The following is a 20,646-nucleotide window of genomic DNA, read 5'->3' as shown; positions in this document are numbered from 1 at the left end:
CATGACAAGAAAATGATGGTCTGTTATAATAAGCGTTTCTCTTGTCCTTTCCTTAATGACCTTCCGTAAACCATCCCAACAAGAAGGCTGAGGGAAGAGCTTTCTCGAATTTTCACCAGAGAATAGACCAGAGAGAGACTGACTGATGAGAAATTCTGTGGAGGGAGCATGATCAAGTCATTACCAGGTAAAACGTATCAATTATCTACAGTACATGTCTGCACCTGTTATGAGCTCTGAGGCGCAGGGTTGCAGGCAGATGTTGGGGGTTTATGCATCCTGTGCTGTGTAGGTTAAGTTTTGTTTTATACTCAGCAGGCTGGTCCAGCATATATCAAACAAATGAATGGCTAAACAATATGTAACTTTTCCCAGGTAATTTATTTGTACGTCATAGGCTACACTCATCCAGGTATCACCTGTAAGGTGGTTTCGCCTACAAGGTAAGCGTGAAAAGCCTACCCAATGGTTTGATTTGTAATTAAAAGCTTAGGCTATGAGATACTTTTGTCATTTTGTGGATTTCAATGGGCCATCTTAGTTTCAGGGTTTGTTCAAATCAATTTGGCTAGGCCTACCTATTCCAAAATATATCCTACAGTAGACCTATTATAATCGGCATTGTTGTTTCCAAAAACGGATAGTCAAGTAATATGTCTGCCAGAATGCTGTGCTGAAGTTGAGTTAGTAGTGGATGATGCCAGTAAAAGCCAGAATGGGCTTTAAGTTGACAATGGTATTGAGAAAATGTGTTAACTTTAATTGTAATGAAGGGAAAATGTAATGATGTGACCACAAGCGACATAGTGGATTAGTCCGTATAGCCTACCATATTGTGTTATCAGCAGTTTAGGATAATATAATTTTTGGTTATAGTCTTGCAGGTTTCCTCATGTAGATGGCGCCTGTTGATCACCAGAGATAGTCTACAGCAATCTGTTGATCGACGGTGTGTGTTCACTTCGCTCTGAGCGGGGGCCATACAATTGTATGGGAGGAAGCAGACAGGCGTTTGGAGCTCCATGAGCAAATGTTTACGGTCAGCGGTTTCCTCTTGTGGGCACGACTTATTTCGTTCGTAGCGAGAGGAGAGCTTACTACCTGAGCGGCGTAGGTAGGCTACTACAACAATCAGATCCAGTCTACCTGAACGCAAGGGCGCTCTGGCTAGAACAACAAAGGGGAAATACACAATCCTTTGCACTTTGAGATGTAGGTAAGAACGCTGTGTCCAGTAGGGCATCTTAGTAGCTTTTTTCAATTCGTTTGCGCTACAACACGTTAAAGGTAGGCTATATAGCTAGCTATGCAATTTAAATTAGCATATTTCAACCAGCACAACCAGGTAACGTTGTTAGCCTGCTAACGTTTGCTAGCTCGGCTTTTTTAAGTGAGTTTTGATTGCAAACAGCCCATGTTATAGCCAGCATACTCTCGTGTCCTGGCAGCCTGCACAGGTTTCTGGAATTTGCGTTGTAACTGGAAACGGAACAAAACAACCGATGCACATTTGTGATAATGTACGATTGTATTTTGCAAATGATTCTGAATGACTTTTGCGCCCTGTATACGTAAAGAACACAATTCTGGAATGAACTTGGGAAAACACGTGCTTCCCGCTGCCTGTGGCGGACTCGCGCTGTGGAATGTTTCGGGAGTGGAAAGTATTGACCGTTTTCCATTCTCTTGTACTTGGGTTTGTTATTTTAATGTTATACAATTTACATCCAGAGTTCACTCTGGAATTCAACGTTTGTGGGTGTTTAGTAATATCTCTCAAATTTTGGGCACAAATTTGTTTACATCCCTGTTAGTGAGCATTTCACCTTTGCCAAGGTAATCCATCCACCTGACAGGTGTGGCATATCAAGAAGCTGATTAAACAGCATGATAATTACACAGGTGCATCTTGTGCTGGGGACAATAAAAGGCCACTCTAAAATGTGCAGTTTTGTCACAACACAATGCCAAAGATGTTTTGAGGGAGCGTGCAATTGGCATGCTGACTGCAGGAATGACCACCAGAGCCGTTGCAAGATAATAGGATGTTCATTTCTCTACCATAAGCCACCTCCAACGTCATTTTAGAGAATTTGGCAGAACGTCCAACCGGCCTCACAGACACAGACCACGTGTATGGCGTTGTGTGGGCGAGCTGATTGCTGATGTCAACGTTGTGAACAGAGTGCCCCATGGTGGCGGTGGGCATAAGCTACGGACAACGAGCACAATTGCATTTTATCTATGCACAGAAATACCATGAAGCGATCCTGAGGCCCATTTTTTTTTTAAAGGTATCTGTGACCACCAGATGCATTTCTGTATTCCCAGTCATGTGAAACCATAGATTAGGGCCTAATTAATTAATTTAAATTGACCGATCCCCTCAGGAATTGTAATTCAGTAAAATCTTTGAAATTGTTGCATATTGCGTTTTATATTTTTGTTCAGTATAACTAGCTGCTGGGAGGATGATGTCATTGGACGAGTGGATGACTTTTCCCCCCCATATCGTTTTTCCGTGGCTACAGCTAGAGATGCAGGTGTCATTTGGTTAGCTAGCAAGAAATATGAATCACTTTGCTAGGTAGCTATGCTGAACTTGAACGACTGTTATCCACAGTTAGCCTATCTCTTAGTTGTCAATCAAATGTATTTGGCATCCATCAAATGGGTGGGCAGGCAAGTTCCCACTCAGTTGTCAAAACGTGGGTTCGGGACAAGCATGAATTGGCAGGCAAGCTGCAGAAAGGCAAGCAGGCTACTATTCTCCATCGTTTATCAGTGCAATTTTGACGGCCAACTACAAGCTGAAAAGGTTTATCTACTGTTCACTCGTTAGATTTGAGCTCCTATCTCGCTCTTTCTAACATTAGTTGATCTTGTTGTTGATGTGCATAGGCAACTGAGTGAGAGAGAGCCTACCTCATTGTTGTTTGATCAATAAGACTGTAAAGTTCCCAAATGTAAGAGGACTCCCGTGTTATTTACATATTTGCAGAAATCCATTCAGGTGTATTTTTTTGGCGAATGCTTTCTAATTATCTAAAATTGCGCTGTTACTGTTGCCTGTAAACACGCAGCCCAGTTCAAAGTGAATGATGGCAGGCCTGTGTGGAAAATGGCCTATTTGCATATAAACTCAGCAAAAAAAGAAACGTCCTCTCACTGTCAACTGCGTTTATTTTCAGCAAACTTAACAACTGAGACATAAACTGAAGAAGTTCCACAGACATGTGACTAACAGAAATTGAATAATGTGTCCCTGAACAAAGGTGGGGTCAAAATCAAAAGTAACAGTCAGTATCTGGTGTGGCCACCAGCTGCATTAAGTACTCCAGTGCATCTCCTCCTCATGGACTGCACCAGATTTGCCAGTTCTTGCTGTGAGATGTTACCCCACTCTTCCACCAAGGCACCTGCAAGTTCCCGGACATTTCTGGGGGGAATGGCCCTAGCCCTCACCCTCCGATCCAACAGGTCCAAGACGTGCTCAATGGGATTGTGATCTGGGCCCTTCGCTGGCCTTGGCAGAACAGTGACATTCCTGTCTTGCAGGAAATCACGCACAGAACGAGCAGTATGGCTGGTGGCATTGTCATGCTGGAGGGTCATGTCAGGATGAGCCTGCAGGAAGGGTACCACATGAGGGAGGAGGATGTCTTCCGGATCACTGGTTGCTGCGGAAAAGGAGGAGGTCAAAAGGGGGGTGAGTGTAACCGGTGTGAAATGGCTAGCTAGTTAGCGGTGCGCGCTAGTGGCATTTCAGTCGGTGACGTCACTCGCTCTGAGACCTTGAAGTAGTTGTTTCCCTTGCTCTGCAAGGGCCGCGGCTTTTGTGGAGCGATGGGTAACGGTGCTTCGAGGGTGACTGTTGTTGATGTGTGCAGAGGGTCCCTGGTTCGAGCCCAGGTAGGGGCGAGGAGAGGGACGGAAGCAACGCTGTTACACAAGCTCAGTCCGATGATGCTGTGACACACCGCCCCAGACCATGACGGACCCTCCACCTCCAAATCGATCCCACCTCGGTGTAACGCTCATTCCTTCGACGATAAACGCAAATCCCTGTTGAGACAAAACCGCGACTCGTCAGTGAAGAGCACTTTTTGCCATTCCTGTCTGGTCCAGCGACGGTGGGTTTGTGCCCATAGGCGACGTTGTTGCTGGTGATGTCTGGTGAGGACCTGCCTTACAACAGGCCTACAAGCCCTCAGTTCAGCCTCTCAGCCTATTGCGGACAGTCTGAGCACTGATGGAGGAATTGTACGTTCCTGGTGTAACTCGGGCAGTTGTTGTTGCCAACCTGTACCTGTCCTGCAGGTGTGATGTTCGGATGTACCGATCCTGTGCAGGTGTTGTTATTTGGATTTTTACGAATTATCTTTGAAAGACAGGGTCCTGAAAAAGGGACGTTTCTTTTTTTGCTGAGTTTAGGTCTACTGTAGCTCTGATTGGCTATGGCTGTGTAGAGTCTGGTCCTGGACAATACATGTTTTTATTAGGGTTTATTTACTGCAGCGTCTATTAATTGTCCAAACGCGCAGCCGCTTTACAACTCTATATTGCTATAGAATTTTCACAAATGCCTTGCTCTACATCATTCCCAAACATTCTATTAAAGTATGAAAATGAATATATGAAAGTGCTTTCTTGTCAGAAATAAAATAAAAATAAATAACATTTTTCTTCCTGTGGGTGTATATGAACAGATTTTAATACGATTGCATGTTGCTAAAACGCTGTCAGTTCCACTTTAAATCTGACTTTTTTTAGTATAATGAGTAATTAAGGAATGTCACGAGTTAATTGACACGAGAACTCGAGAAAATAGCAACTCTACAGAGCGCCAATGGCTACAATGAATGGCTAAATGACTTCCTGACAGGAACGGTTCGTGGAGCTGTAACTCCTCCTCACCTCTCTATGCTCTGGGCTGGTCAGATCTGCTGTAGTCATGGCAACCCCACAGGGGCCTAGGGGATCAAAGCCTTCGCTGAGCCATTCCAGGAGATTTTCCTCTCTGTCCCACTCTCTCGATGCCATACCTGTACCCTGACAAAGACAAGTCTTCTCTTTCTTTGCAGCTGGGGTTACCCCTACCTAGGGCTGTGGCGGTCAAACGGTTATTGTAATGCAAAAGACTGCCTGTCTCACGATAATTGACAGTTAATTAACAAACACATTTAGCATCTCCAGACCTCCACACATACAAGCTGCATACAAGCCGCTGATGCGTGCCTTTGGAACATCTACATTTAAAAAAAGTATATAATAAATCAATTTAATATACCCCATAATAAATCCATTATTTATTTTAGGTAGGTCTAAAGAAACATGATATGAAGAAAATGTATTTCAGCTTAACAGAATATGAGTTGGCCTACTTACTGTATGTTATCTGGCTATGCCGTAGGATCGTTCATTTAGCAGACAAGATATGCTTATAAGTCCCGTGTCATTATTTTATATTATATGATTTTATAGTAAGAAGAATATAATTGAACTTAGCTGAATAAAGTAGAAAGGATATTTTTCCCATTCCGTAGCGTGTGCGCATATGAAGGCTATGTTGAGTGTAAAAGTGATAATTTGAAACAGGTTCTATAGGCTACGCTAGATTTAGAATGTCTTAGAAATCAAAACATAATTTATATGGGCTGCATGATGCGACTATAGGCTATTGATGACTTGAAAAAGCTTGCGCTCTGTTCCTTGCCTCAGGCTGCACACACTGTTCTCATCATATTTTCACCCATCAGACTATTCTCAATTTAATCTCGATTTAAAATGACCCATTTATCAAAGGGGCAGGGGAAAAAGATGTCATCCCACTATGCACTTGAGGCCACTATTCCCCTGTTTGTTCGGGTAGGCTACTCCGGTTATTTCAACCCATGCATCAACCTCGGTTTGAGGAGCATGCAGCCTCTCGCTGCACGACAGGTGATATTCCATACGGACGGTAGTGAGATATTCTGTAGCTAAAGGTAATGTGTCACCCTATTAATTATGAAAATATAAAAACATGCCCTATTACTAGTCTATTCAAATACAAATTCACTATTGTAGGCTAACTCTGTAAGCCACCCTGCACAATTAATGAACCAACAGCATTGCTTAGGCCTATAGGTTGTCTCCCAGACTCATGGATAGAAACTTTGGAGTGTAGCATAAGGTAACCAGTCCATCCAGAATGCATAATAATACATTCTACATTCAAAGGAGATTACTAGAATTTGTTTAATTTTGGAATATAGGCCAGAACAATTAAAGACATCTTAAATAAAAAATTTAAACCGTTTTCTGCGGTGCGTAATATGCTGTAGGCTATGTATTGATGTCAGTGGTTAGAAGGACAATAGAGCCTTGAGTTTTTACATTTTAGTCATTTAGTAGACACTCTTATCCAGAGCGACTTAGTGAGTGCATACATTTTTCATACTGGCCACCTGTGGGAATAGAACCCACAACCCTGGCGTTGCAAGCGCCATGCTCTACCAATTGAGCTACACGGGGCCCTTGAGCTACCAGGCAATTAGTGAGTTGGAAAACCAACCCATGTCCTGAATGCATTAGAGGAGATTAGTGTCAACTCCTTTTGGAATTTTACTGTGGTCATGACTCATGACTGCCGGTGTGGCCCTACTCCTACCCCAATGAGTCATAGTGACGTTTTAATTTAACCCTAGTCCCCAATTTTGTCTCAGATTATACCCTGGCCAGAATTAGGTGGTTTTAGCCCCCACATTACATTATAAACATCTGAACTATTGTCGCTGTGCGGACGCAACTCACATCCTTAATATGAAGCAGTTCTCACACAAATCAAATCTTATTGGTCACATACACATATTTAGCAGATGTTATTGTGGGTGTAGCGAAATGCTTGTGTTCCAACAGTGCAGTAGTATCTAACAATACACAAATCTAAAAGTAAAAGAATGGAATTAAGAAATATATAAATATTAGGACGAGCAATGTCAGTGGCATTGACTAAATACAGTAGAATAGAATACAGTATATACATATGAGATGAGTAAAGCAGTATGTAAACATTATTAAAGTGACTAGTGTTCCATTATTGAAGTGGCCAGTGATTCCATGTCTATGTATATAGGGCAGCAGCCTCTAAGGTGCAGGGTTGAGTAGCCGGGTGGTAGCCGGCTAGTGATGGCTATTTTAACAGTCTGATGGCCTTGAGATAGATAGAAGCAGTTTTTCAGTCTCTCGGTCCCAGCTTTGATGCACTTGTACTGACCTCGCCTTCTGGATGATAGCGGGGTGAACATGCCGTGGCTCGGGTGGATGATGTCCTTGATTATCTTTTTGGCCTTCCTGTGACATCAGGTGCTGTAGGTGTCCTGGAGGGCAGGCAGTGTGCCCTCGGTGATGCGTTGGGCAGACCATACGACTCTCTGGAGAGCCCTGCGGTTGCGGGTGGTGCAGTTGCCGTACCAGGCGGTGATACAGCCCAACAGGATGCTCTCAATTGTGCATCTGTAGAAGTTTGAGGGTTTTAAGAAAATCTTTGCTTATTCGCCTAATCCCCTTGTTGTTTTGCTGGCCCTGTTTTGCACTGCCTTTTTTGACGGATTTGGGAAGCTGCATACAAAATGTTTTTTATTTCAAGAAAAAGTTCTGTTCAGCCCCAATTCAGATTTAGGCACCGAAGTAAACTTGTAATTTAGAATGGTACTATGAAATTATTTGTCCGTGGAGAGATTATTTTTCCTCTTTGCTGCTTTATTAAAGGAAAGATTCACCTATTTTAAATGTTATATTGTTTTTGTGAATCTCTGAGCGATGTTCAATTGATTCCTGGTGGCCTTTTCATGTTTTCATGTGTATCTGCACAATTGCCTTTCAAGCAAGCATAAATCCGTCCGGTATGACATAGCCTTATGATAAAGCCGCTGTCACTACACTGGAAGTTAATAGGAATACGACTTTTACATCGCGAAAACATCTATCATACATGTCAGATTTCAATACTGGCTGATGTCGTAATGCATGAGAATGTCTTCTCTCGAATTAGCCATTGATCATATTTTTGTTATATTCCTACGTCGAGAAATGTATAATTTATGAGGGTACACCACATTTCTCCTATTTGTCTGCCTCTTCAGTCCAGGGTGCATTCATAGAGATACACTGAACAAAAATATAAACGCAACATGCAAAGTGTTGGTCCCATGTTTCATGAGCTGAAATAAAAAATCTCAGAAATGTTCTATACGCACAAAAAGCTTATTTCTCGAAAATGTTGTGCACATTTGTTTACATCCCTGTTAGTGAGCATTTCTCCTTTGCCAAGATAATCCATCCATCTGACAGGTGTGGCATTTCAAGAAGTTGCTTAAAAAGTATGATCATTACACAGGTGCACCTTGTGCTGGGGACAAAAAAAGGCCACTCTAAAATGTGCAGTTTTGTCACACAACACAATGGCACTGATGTCTCAAGTTTTGAGGGAGTGTGCAATTGGCATGCTGAATGCAGGAATGTCCACCAGAGCTGTTGCCAGAGAATTGAATGTTAATTTCTCTACCATAAGCCGCCTCCAACGTCATTTTTGAGAATTTGGCAGTATGTCCAACCGGCTTCACAACGGCAGACCACGTGTAACCACACCAGCCCAGGACCTCCACATTCAGCTTCTTCACCTGCGGCATCGTCTGAGACCAGCCACCTGGACAGCTGATGAAACTGTGTGTTTGCACAACCGAAGAATTTCTGCACAAACTGTCAGAAACTGTTTCAGGGAAGTCCATCTGCATGCTCTTCGTCCTCACCAAGGTCTTGACCTGACTGCAGTTCGACGATGTAACCGACTTCAGTGGGCAAATGCTCACCTTCGATGGCCACTGGCATACCATTTATTACAGAGAATCAGATAAATTATGCTACCCTCTGCCTATTGGCTACTTAGCTTATTCAAGCCTGTCTCAAAATACAACACTGCCCCTTTAAGACAAACAAAAAAAGCTCTTTACCTGACTCGCTTTTCAAAGATGTCTAGAAATGTACACGTTTTGTTCTCTTGTAGGAAGCAATCACTCCCCTATCGCTGAATACAAATTATCTATAACTGGGATAATAACTCACTAACTTGCAAAGGATATGAACAAAATGTGCACACGTGGCTATATGCAGCTCTCACTTTGATCTCAAAACAAGCGCATCTACTCATGACCGCTCATGCTGTAAACACATTCCATTTCGAAGTAAATGGCAGTGATCCAAATATGGCAATGGTCTGTTTGCATATAGGCCTACTGCAGCACTGATTGTTTGTATGGTCTGTGTAGAGTATGGGCTGAGTAGTGTGTGTCAATACAATATAATCCTACTCTTGCATAGTTTGTTTTGGTATGTTGCATTGAAAGTGGCTAATATTATGTTGATTTGATCACAATTGCCACAGTAAAGGGAAACATTGATAGTGTTAACAAGGAAAACTCTAGAACAGTGGTCACCGCTCAGATTTACCGCTCAGATCTACCGCTCAGATTTTTTTTTGCTTGAATTGCCCTGCTAATGCTTTGTTGTTTGGGCCATTGAGTGAGCATACTTTTAAATAATTAGCTTTTTGTTTTACTGGGCTGATGGTGCCTGCATCTGATGGTCAGTCTCAGTGGAAGGAGAGAGCAGCAGACTGAGGGTCTACCTCTCAACGTCCCTCCGCTCTCCCTTTCCTCTGCTGACACTGACCAAAAGGTGCATAGTCTTTCAGCTGCTAGCGAAACTCGAGTTGCACCGCATTATTTCTGCCTCATGCACAAATTCATGTTGTTACTCCTATGAACAGAGAAAGTGAAATATTCCTCTATTAAAAAAGACCCAAGCCACTAATAATATCAACAACGCAAGCCTATAGATACTTTCCTACTCATTCATTACTGCTGCAGTTCTTGCTGAGTGGAAATGGGAAGAATTAGCATTTTATTGCTTATAAAAGTGTTGAATACAAAGTGTTGACAGTGCTAAGTAAGAACTTAAACATGAAGTCACTCATAATAACAGCATCTCTTTGCTGTATTTGTTGACAGTCTCTCTCTTGTCATGGTTTTAAACATTTTGAAATCTCACAGTATCAACTTTGCTGTAGATTTCGTTTATGCCTGCTACATTACTGCAGACACGATAATCTGAGCCATCCGATTGGCCAGCAGTAGGCCTATAGTGCACTTGATTTGCTTTCTGGGCCTGCCGAGAAGGCAGAATTTGTACCTCAAGACACATAAAATGGTTCAAAATGGCAACCGTTCGCCGACCCGGCGCGCACGGCAGCTGAATGGGTGCACCTACCGCCAACAGCCCCCCCAAAAAGGAACAAGGCTTTATCATTGGGGTTTTTACAGAAATGTTTGGCAATCGAATAGGAATGCCTTGGAGATCGACCAGTCGGCGACCACTGCTCTAGAAAGTTGAGTGAAGTTCAATCTTGTGCTTCTCTCTGTGGGCTGATATTTCTGTGTGGCAGTCCTGAGGAGCTGCATGGCAGTCTCGGGGCTACTGCGTGTGCACGCACGTACACAGTTTAGAGGGAACATTGGTGACAACACTAGGAACAAGTCAGACATCCTTGAGCTATGTGGATTGTAGTGACAGCAGGGCTCATCTCTTCACATGTTTGTCACGCTGGAGGTGTCACATGGACATGCTGACGTCCCTAATCCTTCTAATTTTGATGGTCATGGACTAGTGGTCTTAATGATTCCAGTCAGTTTTAGTTAATGCTCAAATGTCATCAATGTGGGCATATCCCAGACCAGTGGTTCCCAACCAGGGGTACTAGGAACCCTGGGGGTATGTGTTCTATCCACAGGGTATTTGAGAAGACTCATGAGACCTTAGGCTTACTGGTAAAATGCGCATTAGTGGGTACTTCAAGGGTACTCCAGGCAGAGCAAAATTCTGTTGGTGGTACAGTAAACGAAAAAGGTTGGGAACCACTGAGTCAAAGTACAGGGTCAATCTAGGTGGTGGAAAAATCAGCCAGCTTTTCCAGTGATGTAACCTGGTCTACCGAGCCTGAGAAACCGGTTCTGCAAAAGCTGGTCCCTGATAATGGTGGTGGCGTGGCCCTCGCCCCAGTCATCTGATAAAGATCCCCCAGACAACGCTCTGTTTTCTATTAGTGCCTTGCAGGAATGCAGCATCACATCTCGCCCTACGAGATACCAGCATCCTTCACAACACTGCCCAGAATGGTAGAAACAGGGTGAGGGAGAGAGAAACTGAAAGGGAGAAAGAGACTGACCACCAAGGAGATCTGAAACAGGCTCTGCTCTCTGAACTGTTAACCTCTTGGTGAATTAATGTTTGAGGTGTGTTTTTTGTTTTGTCTGGAATAGGGAGATTAGTAGCTACTGAATTGGATGTTTTCATTCTACTGAAGGAAACTGAAACCCCCAGAAGATGGGTCACCCTGACATTATAAAGGTTAAATATAAAAAGACAAACTATCCAAGGACATACCTGCTGTGGAATGTGTATGTGAGTAAACTAATTAGGCTATGTTTGTTCACATTTTGAACAAATGGCCTGCTGTAGTAGATACCCCAAATATTGTTGTGAAGATATTGCACATTTTATATTAGATAATACAGTCTCCAAAAGGTTTGTGGTAAAACATATAAAGGGATGAATGGCGGGTATATTTATAGTTCCAGTAGATTGACTTGGAACGATTACTCTAATTAATGATGAGATCTGTTGGTGAGGTGCTTCTGTCTAGTCAGCCCGAGACTTCAACCTGTCCTTATTGCCACAGGTAAAGGCTGACATATCTGTGCTAATCCTCATGCCTACAGCATCTGGGTAATCCTGTTATGCCACTCTAACAGGGGTGGACTCTGTTCTTGATTGGCCTAGTGACCCAACACAGAGTTGGCACCATCTATGGAGTTATGGGGGCTCCTCGGCAGGTAGAGCTTACTTAAATAGGGCTCTATAAAATCCGGGATGACGAGAATGCGGATGGAATCACGGAATCCAGACATTAAAACGGAATTCAACAATATTCAAAAATGTATTGGGAAATTATTTTGCCCAATAATATCATAAGACATGAACAAATTACATCAATAGCATTTGCCTTCAACTTTCTGACGCAAGGGCATGTGTTAAATAACACAGTGAGAACAATATTTTTTGTGAACAAATGTTTCATTTTGCCGTTATAATAAGGTTGGTAGCAACATGGAAAATCATTGTGGAACTCTGTTGCAGATCAAGTCTACTACAAAATCCACATTGCAATGCTCTCTCTATGGGCTGCCTAGCAAGCTAAGTAGCTAGCTAGCAAACGTAGCTACACACAATAATATCAAAGACCATATCAGCATGTAACGTAGCTAGTTAGCTGTAAAATCACCTAAATAAAGTGCACTCAATTTAGGAGTTTACAATCTCACCATGGTCAATCTGCAGATTGATGTGCCTCGGAGTGGACTCTTCTTCTTCTGTGGATTTTATATGGTGATTGGCAACCAACTTTAAGGTGCATTACCGGCACCAACTGGACTGGAGTGTGGACCAGAGACAGTGAAGGTCTAAATCCTACCGAATAATCTAGTCTCCCTAAGGAAACGAAATACATATTTAAATACTACATCCCCTGAAGATTTCCCCAGCAGTTCACTTAATCCTGGCTCTTCAACCCCATTACTCCTCAAATCTAATAACAATCACTCCTTTTCTTTCACATATTTCTGGCACTGAAATAGAACATGTTCCATCTCCTCCTGACATTGATCACACCTCCCAGTCGGATGTTTCCCCACCACTTTCAATGTACTATTTAGCCATGTGTGTCCCAGTCTCAGCCTTGTGACTACACTTTCCTCCCTTCTCTCTCTCGGCCTGAGGACCTCTCTGCCCCCACCTTTTCCTGGATCTTATACAGGTGTCTTCCCTTACTCTCCCTGTTCCACAACTCTTGCCACTTATTTTTAACCACTGTTCTTATTAACCCCCTGGCTTCTGCTTTACTGATTGACAATTCCATCTCAACATTAGGATGTTTAAGAGCCTGCTTGGCAATAATATCCACTTCCTCATTCCCCTCTACTCCCACATGAGCTGGTACCCAGAGGAACATCACAAATACCCCAATCTGTTTCACCCTATACAAACACTGCAAAACCTCATACATAACATCCTGTCTGCTCTGAGACACACATGAATTTAAGCTCATCAGTGCTGCACTGGAGTCAGTCTGCTCTCACCTCCTCCACCCACTCTGCAGCCATCAGTGCTGCACTGGAGTCAGTCTGCCCTCACCTCCTCCACCCACTCTGCAGCCAGTAGTATGGCCAACAGATAAATGATCTGTTGCTCTTTTCGTCACTGCCACCTTAAACCCAGGAACACTAAAAGCTGCTCCTGTCCTCCCTGTTTTAGGGTCCTTAGATCCATCTGTGAATATATTCAAGAAAGCATAGTATTGTGTCCTTAAATGTTCACTTACAACTGAATCTACTCCTTCCTCAACATCTCTTACCCTCTCAAGCAACCCTAGATCTATCACTGGCTGAGGGAGAAACAAGGTGGGATAGCAGGAGGAACCACAGAGGGGCTAAACTCCCTCCCAAACAACCCCATCTCTCTCGCCATGCAATTGCCTATCCACCCAAAGCTTGTATTCAGATGTTGTTCATGTTCCCAGCACTCTAGGAGCACCTTTTTTGTAGGATGCGTAACCTTATGTCCTTGTAGATGTACCCAATATGTCAGGGCTGGCTGTTGTCTTCTTAACTTTAACAGCATCTCTCCCAACTCTACCTGCATCGCTGCCAATGGGGAGGTCCTGAGGGCTCCACAACAAATTCATAGGGATTGGATAACATCTAGCTTTTTAAAAAATGTTTGAACTGCTGATCCATATGCTATACTTCCATAATCCATTGATGACCTTAACAGCGCTATATACAGTTGAAGTCGGAAGTTTACATACACCTTATCCAAACACATTAAACTCACAATTCCTGACATTTAATACTAGTAAAAATTCCCTGTCTTAGGTCAGTTAGGATCACCACTTTATTTTACAAATGTGAAATGTCAGAATAATAGTAGAGAGAATTATTTATTTAAGCGTTTATATCTTTCATCACATTCCCAGTGGGTCAGAAGTTTACATACACTCAATTAGTATTGGGTAGCATTGCCTTTAAATTGTTTAACTTGGGTCAAACGTTTCGGGTAGCCTTCCACAAGCTTATTGTGGGTGAATTTTGGCCCATTCCTCCTGACAGAGCTGGTGTAACTGAGTCAGGTTTGTAGGCCTCCTTGCTCGCACACGCTTTTTCAGTTCTGCCCACGTATTTTCTATAGGATTGAGGTCAGGGCATTGTGATGGCCACTCCAATACCTTGACTTTGTTGTCCTTAAGCCATTTTGCCACAACTTTGGAAGTATGCTTGGGGTCATTGTCCATTTGGAAGACCCATTTGCGACCAAGCTTTAACTTCCTGACTGATGTCTTGAGATGTTGCTTCAATATATCCACATAATTTTCCTTCCTCATGATGCAATTTATTTTGTGAAGTGCACCAGTCCCTCCTGCAGCAAAGCACCCCCACAGCATGATGCTGCCACCCCTGTGCTTCACGGTTGGGATGGTGTTCTTCGGCTTGCAAGCATCCCCCCTGGCCAAACGACAGTGCTATTTTTGTTTCATCAGACCAGAGGACATTTCTCCAAAAAGTACGATCTTTGTCCCCATGTGCAGTTGCAAACCGTAGTCTGGATTTTTTATGGTGGTTTTGGAGTAGTGGCTTCTTCCTTGCTCAGCGGCCTTTCAGGTTATGTCGATATAGGACTCGTTTTACTGTGGATATAGATACTTTTGTACCTGTTTCCTCCAGCATCTTCACAAGGTCCTTTGCTGTTGTTCTGGGATTGAGTTGCACTTTTCGCACCAAAGTACGTTAATCTCTAGGAGACAGAATGCGTCTCCTTCCTGAGCGGTATGACGGCTGCGTGGTCCCATGGTGTTTATACTTGCGTACTATTGTTTGTACAGATGAACGTGGTACCTTCAGGCATTTGGAAATTGCTCCCAAGGATGAACCAGACTAGTGGAGGTCTACAATTTTTTTTCTGAGGTCTTGGCTGATTTCTTTTGATTTTCCCATGATGTCAAGCAAAGAGGCACTGAGTTTGAAGGTAGGTCTTGAAATACATCAACAGGTACACCTCCAATTGACTCAAATGAAGTCAATTATCAGAAGCTTCTAAAGCCATGACATAATTTTCTGGAATTTTCAAAGCTGTTTAAAGGCACAGTCAACTTAGTGTATGTAAACTTCTGACATACTGGAATTGTGATACAGTGAATTATAAGTGAAATAATATGTCTAAACAATTGTTGGAAAAATGACTTGTGTCATGCACAAAGTAGATGTCCTAACCGACTTGCCAAAACTATAGTTTGTTAACAAGAAATGTGTGGAGTGGTTGAAAAAAATGTGTATGTAAACTTCTGACTTCAACTATATATAATTTTCAACGACATTGTATCTGCCCCCCTCTCCATTCCTGACAAGCAATGCATCACATTCAATATTTTCTTTCCTTTGACAACTACTAATATGCTCCGCCTATGTCATTCGTGTGTCAAACCAGACCCCCAGGAACCTAAACCCTCCCACCCTCTCCAGATTCCTTCCATACAACTTCAAGTATATTTCCTCCCCAACCTTCCTTCTAGAAAAAAACACAGTCTGTGTTTTCTCAACTGAAAACTTAAAGGGACCACTGCTCTACTTCACTAATCGCTTCTTGAACTCTTCTGGCTGTATGGGTAATATTTCTCCCTCTCTTCCACAGCGCTCGATCATCCGCAAACAATGACCTCCCAATATCAGGTCTCACCTGAGAGAATACATTGTCAATCATAATGGAGAACAACAAAGGACTAATGACACTTCCCTTGGGGGTACCAGTATCCACCTCATAGCTTTCTGACATAGAGCGCCCCACCCTCACTTGTATTGATCGCCCAAAAAGAAAATCCTTTATCCAGTTAAAAACCCTTCCTCCAACCCCCATGTTATCCAGCTTGATAAGTAGACCTTCCTTCCACATCATATCATAAGCCTTCTCTACATAAAAGAAAACTGCTACCACCACCTCCCTATTTGCCTTCCCTTCCGTATGACTGACTCAAGGCACAGAACAAGATCCATTGTTCCCCTGCCTTTCCTGAACCCACTTTGATCTAGTGACATTAGTCCTCTACTCTCCAGAAAGTAAGTCAGCCTTTCCGTGAGATGTCAACGCTATCGGCCTATAGCTTGAAGGACTAGTAGGGTCTTTCTCAGGTTTCCCTACTGGCACCACTACCGCCTGCTTCCAACTTCCAGGCAGTTTCAGAGTGGAGTCTAACATTCGCAATGGCAGATATACTTTTGAGGAGATGAAACATTGCCCATGCTACGTCAGTGGGCCGTCTGATGCATTCTGGGCGGTTCTGGGACAAGGGGCGCTCTCCTTCAAGGAGTGAATGGGAGTCTATTGGGCGCTAGTTCAAATACCCAAGATTAGCACAAATTTCATCAACAAGAAGTACAACATTACAAATATTTTCCAAGATGTGAGATAATGAACTGTAGTATTCGTGACATTACGTACTTTCGAGGAAAATAGCCAAGTTTCTCGACATGTACACTGACTTTGAGAAGGGATTGCGTGACGATTAGCATAGCAACTGCGTGACACAGCATGACAATGTGAACTTCTGTTGGGTGGGACGTTATACGTTCCTTCATTCAGTGGATTCATACTATCTCCTTCCTATAATATCTCTGGCAACGGCACCATGCAATGCACCCTGGACTAAAGAGGCGGACAAATAGGAAAAATGTGCTAGACCCTCCGTTAAATTAACAATTTCTCAGGGTAGGAGTATCGCAAAACATATGATCAATGGCTCATTCGAGAGAAGACATCCTCCTTACTTATGACATCGGCCAGTGTTGAAATCTGACATGTATGATAGACATTTTCGCGATCTGAAAGTCGTATTCCTATTAACTTCCATTAACTTTATCACGGTGCTACGTCATACCTGCCGGATTTCTGCCTGCTTGAATGCCGATAACTTGAAAACATGAAATGACCAAGGGAATCGATAGAACATCACTCAGAGAGGCACAAAAACAATATAACATTCAAAATGGGTGAACCTTTCCTTTTAACTACAAAGTAGTCTATGCCTATCTGGCAGAATGATATGATTATTTGCATCAATCCAGTGGCGATTGTTTAGCAATGTGTGCCACAGAAACGCTGCTAACCAAACCAAACATTTCTTAGATTTTTCCCAGACCACAAAAGTGGTATCCTGATGTAGTTTTAAGCATTGTTGTGGACTTAAAACAAAGATTATCCAACTAGAATCAGCATCGGGCCAATTTTTTCTTGAGGGGATGGCCGGGGCATAATTACAAAACAATTTGTAGACTGCAAACGGATATAACATTTGACTAAAACCATAATCATTTCAAACCTTGCTTACATTTGTACACGATCAAATATCTCTCTATTTTGCGTGGGAATACTTTGGAACAGATTTCCAAAATTAAAATAATTTGGAGCTGATTTGCTGGTGTTTTTACAGTCTTACGTCCCACTTTTTATTTTTTTGCTCCCAAAACTTCTGGGGCTAAATAAAATCACCACCGGTTGATGAACCCTGACTTGAAACATCATATTTTTTAGTTTTTCTATTAAAAAAGTATGCTTTTAAGAGCGAAAACCTGAATAAACAGGGAAACTCTGAAACCTGGAAAAACTAAACGGAGAAAAATGAATTTTGGGAAAAACGGAATTAGGCAAAGATGATAGATTTTACAGGGCCCTAATTACCTTGCACAGTAGATATCAATGAACATGATGGTAATACCTGTCTCTATATCATTCTCTTTAAAAGGTTCATATTGTTGTGAGCAGCAGTCATTTCAACCTAGTGCAGAGTAGGTCTTATCTGTATTCGTCACTGAACCCCCGTGATGTTCCTTATGTCAAATGGAATTTCAAAGTGATAGTTAAGTCCAAAATCAGTTTGTCAGGCATTTCTCTAGTTGTTACTGAAATTACTGTATTCCATACCATATGAATCATTTATCTAATTCAGGATATTCCAGGAGGTTTCTGGTAATGTTTTCCCCTAAAGAGCCTGTGTTGGCGTTGCCTTCTTGTACATGGAATATACTAGTCCGTGAAGTAATTCAGGGATATCCCAGAAGTAATTTATTCCTCTTAATGCAGACTGGTGACGACTGATTTGGACATGTTTTTCTGAACTTATTAGATAATTTTAACTCTGTCACATGACGTGATCACTCACTAAAGAACCCTCAGGTTGATTGTGCCTTATGATGCGAAGATATGATCTATAATGCTCAAACATACTAGTGGTTTAGCCTCGTAGTGTTAGAGGAAGTGGCCTGTACTCCTCCCCCCTTCTCGTGAGAAATTAGTCATTCCCTTACATGCAGGCTCAGTCCAACCACAACTCCACAGTGCTAAGGGAGTACTGCTCTTCTCTCTGACCCTCCCTCTCTCTCTCTCTCTTTCTCTCTCCCTCAGATGCGATGACGGCTGGCTCCAGAGACCAGAGGAAGTGGCGCTTGCCTCTGTGCTCCCCCCACAGACCCAGTCTTTGACATCACAGACAAGCACCAGACACTTTTCGCCTGACGCTAGCTCCCCAACCCTGATTTTGCTCTTCTTCCTCTTTGGGTCATCATGGAACACCAAGGCCTGCTCTCCATCATCGTGGTCATTCTAGGGGTTATGGCTACATGTGTGGCCAGGCTTACCCCCCGAGTCTCCTTTCCTATGGGTAAGTCAAACACTTTTTATGATCTTGTTAGCTCCTCGATTGTGAATATGAACTTTGAAATCGAGTGATACATTTCAATGCTTTCATTTAGTCTCACTGTCTTGAAATAGTGACACTCACTTAAAGCAAGGTACTTTGTAGCTGTGATACGCTCCAGTGACTGTCTAGTTATGGATTTGTGTTTTTTGACTTAAGAACAGATCAGAAAGACACTCTTGGTGTGAATGCTTGTCTGTCATGCCCTGCTTGGGCTGAAGACACCCACCCAGTCCAGACATTTACATGTCCAATTTAACAATGCTCCTGTACTTGTCATGATATGAACATAAGGACTTGGAATGGCAGGGTAAGTATTGATCTATGTTATGGTGGTCACTATTGGAGCTCTGGTATTAACTGCATCCCTGATATGACAAGATAGAGGTTCAACAGGACCAAAGAAAGGTCAGAAGTGCAACAGTGCTAACAGTGGAAATGCGATCGTAACTGACGAGCGAGGCTGGGTGAGGGAGTTTCAGCATTAAGTCGTGTTAGTTCAGTCCTTTTTCAAGAATCAATCACTTACGAAAGATCAATGCTCATTGCATACTAATCTCTCTGAGCAAAGATGATTTCTTCAGACTAGTGCCAAAATACAAATCTTTGTCATCTGTATATGGAGATGCTGTGCTTATGTGCACATTGTATTGCTAGGTCCAAAGTTGTCCCACGTGAACCTATTATAGGCTCACGCAGGACAACTTTGAGTGGTCTGTTGCCATACATCATTTGTGGATATTCTGGAGAGGGGAATGAAAGTTGAGCACTGCTCTCTGCAATCTTAAGAAAAGCTCCCGAGTTTTGCCCCAACTAACGATGTACTAATGGGAAATGCATTATGGTTAACAAGGCAGCTAGCAGATTACATCACAATGGTTGAACTGTTCGGTTGCATCGTCTTCAAAGCTTGTATTCATTACTATCGTTAAGGGGCTGGGTATTTAAAAAAAATGAAATTTTGTAATATGGTTTTAACTGTTTTTGTTTGCTCCAGTTTTAAGTATTGGAAGTTGGAACATAAAGTAAATAACATCCACTGTTGGCCATTTGTTTGTATAATAATACTGTTCCTGCCTTAGTTTGTGCAGAAAATGCCTCCGTTTCTGATCAAATATCTCGTGATGCACAGTATCACACACACATATTTACCTTTTAACTTTCCAGAGTATGGCTTGTGGTTTATTTAAAAGCTGTGTTGTCTATTGAGACAGAGGTCCTAAGGGATTTATAATTAACATCGGAAGTTTTGTGCGAAGCTAAATATTGAGTTGCCGAGAAGTACTCAGTAAAACAGGGAAATAGTCTGCAGTGTCATGAAGGGAATTGAATAGGCCCTTGGCTTGCAAATATTACTTGACAAGATGTGGACACTGGCACAATTTGGAAGATAGTTTCAGGTCCTATAATGATGTGCAGTTCATAGGGCCCTATGAAGAAATTTTTTACATTTTTTTGCCTGATTGTTTATTTTTTTTCCCATATTCTGTTTTCTTCGTTATGTTTTTACAGGTTTCGGTAAAAAATTTGTTTTTCGCTCAGAAAATCACTTTTTTTTATTTTTTATAGAACATCCAATTAATTTTTGGAATCCATAACAGTGCTTAAACCACATCAGGAGACCACTTTTGAGTTCTGGGAGAAATAGAAGAAATGTATATTTTTGGGTGTAGTTACCCTTTAATGCAAGTGCACACCAGAAAGATACCTTTGTTTGGTTAGCAATGTTGCTGTAGCGCTCATGTGATTGCAGA

At 42.3% G+C, this 20,646-nt stretch overlaps 1 protein-coding gene across 3 annotated transcripts in view; it reads left to right on the top strand.

Moving 5' to 3' along the window:
• Positions 1-928: 928 nt before the first annotated feature.
• The window catches only part of LOC311132817 (semaphorin-4A-like), a 53,050-nt gene continuing 33,332 nt past the window's right edge, over positions 929-20,646 (top strand). For 2 of the 3 annotated variants that reach the window (XM_084166162.1, XM_084166161.1), the window contains exons 1-2: positions 929-1,212; positions 18,601-18,856. In XM_084166162.1, coding sequence (XP_084022288.1) covers positions 18,760-18,856 — 97 coding nt within the window. In that variant the 5' untranslated portion in view covers positions 929-1,212; positions 18,601-18,759. Of the gene's footprint in view, positions 1,217-18,600; positions 18,857-20,646 lie in introns of all 3 variants that reach the window. The other variant, XM_084166160.1, reaches the window with a different exon arrangement.

The sequence above is a fragment of the Coregonus lavaretus genome (genome assembly GCF_964263955.1).
Source record: "Coregonus lavaretus genome assembly, chromosome: 7".
Taxonomy (NCBI): Eukaryota; Metazoa; Chordata; class Actinopteri; order Salmoniformes; family Salmonidae; genus Coregonus; species Coregonus lavaretus.
Note: the sequence above shows the minus strand (reverse complement) of the source record. Positions and strands in the feature narration are given on the sequence as shown.